General features: G+C 49.1%; 1 protein-coding gene across 1 annotated transcript; it reads right to left on the reverse strand.

The window, feature by feature from the left end:
- Positions 1 to 974: 974 nt before the first annotated feature.
- LOC146170967 (uncharacterized) lies at positions 975 to 2,234 on the reverse strand. Its single transcript, XM_084586615.1, has one exon. The coding sequence runs from the start codon at positions 2,212 to 2,214 to the stop codon at positions 1,060 to 1,062; it is 1,155 nt and encodes a 384-aa protein (XP_084442741.1). The 5' UTR covers positions 2,215 to 2,234; the 3' UTR covers positions 975 to 1,059.
- Between the last annotated feature and the right edge of the window lie 1,113 nt (positions 2,235 to 3,347).

Below are 3,347 nucleotides of genomic sequence, written 5' to 3' on the forward strand. Positions count from 1 at the left end.
TGTGTTCCCTGGAGGCTTCCTGGCGTTTCTCTATGGCCTTCTTCACCTCCCCATCCCACCAGCTCTTTGGTTTTCGTCTTGTCCTTTTTTTCCTGACTCGCACCTTAGCCAACTCTAGCCCAAACAGTCCCATTAACTTTGTGTATGTCCACTCTGCTTTCTTATCCTTAGAGATTACTGCTTCAATTTGGGTGCTTGCTGTTTCTATTTGCTGCTCCGAGTAAAAGATCCCATCTGGCTGGTCATCATGTTTCATTCCTGAATTAGTTTTTATTCCAAAACTCATCTTGATACGTTTATGATCACTGCCTAGACTCCTGGCACCATGTTCATCTATGTTCATGACCCTTAGCCTATCGTACATCCTGTGTGACATTATCGCATAATCTATTGTCGAATGCCGACTCCCTACCTCCCACGTTATGACCCCGTCACACTTCTCAGTACTGTTACAGACAACTAAGTCGTGTCTTTCACACATATCCAGCAGCATGGTACCTGTCGAGTCTGTGTATCCATCTATATCTTCTATATGAGCATTCATGTCCCCTACTATAATTATTTCGCATCCTTTTCCTAGCTCATTAATGTCACCTGCTATACATTCTACCATTTTTTTGTTTTCCTCTTTGGCAGTTGCTCCTGTCCACAGGTATACAAAGCCAAGGAGTGTTTGCTCCCCTGCCACTTTTCCTTTTAGCCATAAATGTTCCTTACATTCCTGTTTGACTCTTTGCCAATTTGTACTTTTATGGATGAATACCCCAATTCCCCCTCCCTTTCTGCTGCCCTCTGTTCTGTTGCAGTATTCCCATGCATAATCAGGGTTACAGGGTGGTTGCTCCATGTCCCGAAGATGCGTCTCCACAAATCCATAAACCATTAACTTCTCCTGCCTAAGCTGCTCTTCTATTTCCTCCCATTTTAGCCTATTCCTGCCTCCTTGCATGTTAATATACCCTATGGCTGAATTAATTTGGCTCTTGCGCTTATGCCTGTTGCTTCTCCTATGGCTTCTATGTTTCCCTAGTCTATGTTCGTCCTCTTGGTCGCCTTTGTTTAAACTGGTGGCTTCAGGGCCCTGGGCCCTCCTAAAAAAGCTGTTGCCTGGCGGCCTATCCTGCCTCCTACCCTCCTACCGGTGGCCCGGCTGTAGTGGATGCCTTCTCGTGCAAACGGGTGGAGGCCGGCCTCGTACACATCCCTGTTAACCTCCATTGTGGTGTACCCAAGTCGTCGGCTTAGGCTCCTAATGACCCGGTTGGCTTCGACTACTCTCCCCTCTGTTCTGCTGGACTGCCCTTCTACTTCCGGGATTGTGCATACAGTCACGTGTACTTTCTCAGAGGCCTCCTTTATGTTATTTATACCTACCTCTAACTGCCTCCCGAGATTCCGGCTCGTCCCCTTCAAGACATCATTGAGTCCAGCATGGATGATGACCAGGGTTTCTACATCCCTGTTGTTCCCTACCACCTCCTGGGCTTTGGTCATCGCTTCAACCATACCTTTCCCCGATTGGGCCTCCACCTTCAAACGCCTGTCACCCTTCACTGTTGCTAGGACAGCTTCCTCAAACCTTGCTACATTTGAGTCCCCCACCACCAGAACTCTCCTACGATCCAGCCTTTCATCTCCAGCTTGCGCTAACTGCCGCCCGGTTCGCTCTCGCTGGTTCTCCTGTCGTAGCGGCGTTTCACCTTTCTCGCGCGATTCCGGGCTTGTCGCTAGCCCTCCCGCCAACTGTTTTGCTACTTCGCTGTAGCATCGTGTAGCCGCCTCTTGCGACTCCACCGCCACCGGGTGATCTTCTCTGCCCGCCTCCTTTCCATCTCCGTCATCATGAGGGGTCTTAACACTGGTCTCATCCACCCCCTGACTTTGCTCCGACCCGGGGTCTTTCGCTGTCCGCGCCATAAGCGCCTTCACCTGACCTTCCAGCTCGGCTCGCTTTTGTTGTTCTTCCCTGAGCTGAGACCCTATCTCCTCTAGCTGGTCGGTCTTTGCCCCTTCCATCCTAACCAGCTCTACTGCCTGTGCCTCCAGCGCCATCCTTTTCTCCCTCTCAACCTTCAGGTCCCTCCCGAGCTCCTGAATCTTTACGGCCCATTCACCCTCCAGCCTCAGAATGGTCTCCTTAAACCTAACGCACAACTTGCACGAGAAACTAGTCTCCCCCGCGTCATCTAAGCTTTCAAAACCAGTTTCGTCCATGTAGCACCAGCGCCTGCACTCGTCACATTGCACCAGCCCCTCGCCCCCCATGTCTTCCTTAACTTTACGACCCATAGGCAGCCCGCCCACCTACCTAGGGAAAATCGGTTACCTCCGCTTTCCCTGGTCCTATGATTGAAATTAGTGCTTTAACGCATGCAGGAGAATACGCTTTCAAAGCTAAACAATAAATATAAAAGCGCACTTAGCTTCGGACGACGTCGCTGGCAAATTCCCTCGGAGTCCCCAGAAGTCTGCACGTGGTCCGCACAGAACAAGTAGCCACAGAGCTACTTGGTCCCTGTAGCTCTCCCTGGTCCTATGATTGAAATTAGTGCTTTAACGCATGCAGGAGAATACGCTTTCAAAGCTAAACAATAAATATAAAAGCGCACTTAGCTTCGGACGACGTCGCTGGCAAATTCCCTCGGAGTCCCCAGAAGTCTGCACGTGGTCCGCACAGAACAAGTAGCCGCAGAGCTAATTCTGCGCTGGCCGCTAGCGCCCCTAGCGGATGACGTCACGTGAAGCTACGCAAGTAGTCCGCAAGAAAAAAAACAGGAGGCGTATCACTACGCGCTCGTTCTGTAGGTGAGTGGTTCCTGCTGAAACGGGCTCTATTCCGAGCATACACGTTTGCAATAACATGCTTCGCATGCTTAGATATCTTCACATAGCGGATGTTATAGAAAAAATGCGCACAAAAGAACCATTTTCTCAAAAAGAGATGCGCAGCGCGGAGGGCACAGCCAGCGCCATTGGTGGCACAGCTGGCAAGGTTGCGGGGCAGCAAAACGCGGCACGAGCAAAAACGACATAAAAAAACATACAAATTAGCCGAATCCCCCTTTTTTTACCTAGAAAAGGTGCTTTTTATAAAGTTGATGGCAAATGTAAAATGCATTAAGCTTGCAGATAAAGCAACTATTATTTTCTCTCGTCAAGAGCAGGCACTATTTTTTATCGCGGATGCGGAGAGCGCAAACAAGAGCTGTAGCTTTGGTAGTGTTGCACTTGATGTATGAAACGGAGTATAGCAAAGCAGACAACGCACATTGCTAAGCATCTTCATAACATAAACTCCACCAAAACACATACAGGTTTTATTAACCTTTTTCTAGTGATTATTTAAT

Source organism: Amblyomma maculatum, unplaced genomic scaffold, assembly GCF_055883805.1.
Source record: "Amblyomma maculatum isolate TAMU_Amacu unplaced genomic scaffold, ASM5588380v1 scaffold_24, whole genome shotgun sequence".
Taxonomy (NCBI): domain Eukaryota; kingdom Metazoa; phylum Arthropoda; class Arachnida; order Ixodida; family Ixodidae; genus Amblyomma; species Amblyomma maculatum.

Excerpts from the sequence above, each read along its gene's own strand:
- LOC146170967 (XM_084586615.1), bottom strand. The coding sequence starts at position 2,214 with ATGGACGAAACTGGTTTTGAAAGCTTAGATGACGCGGGGGAGACTAGT.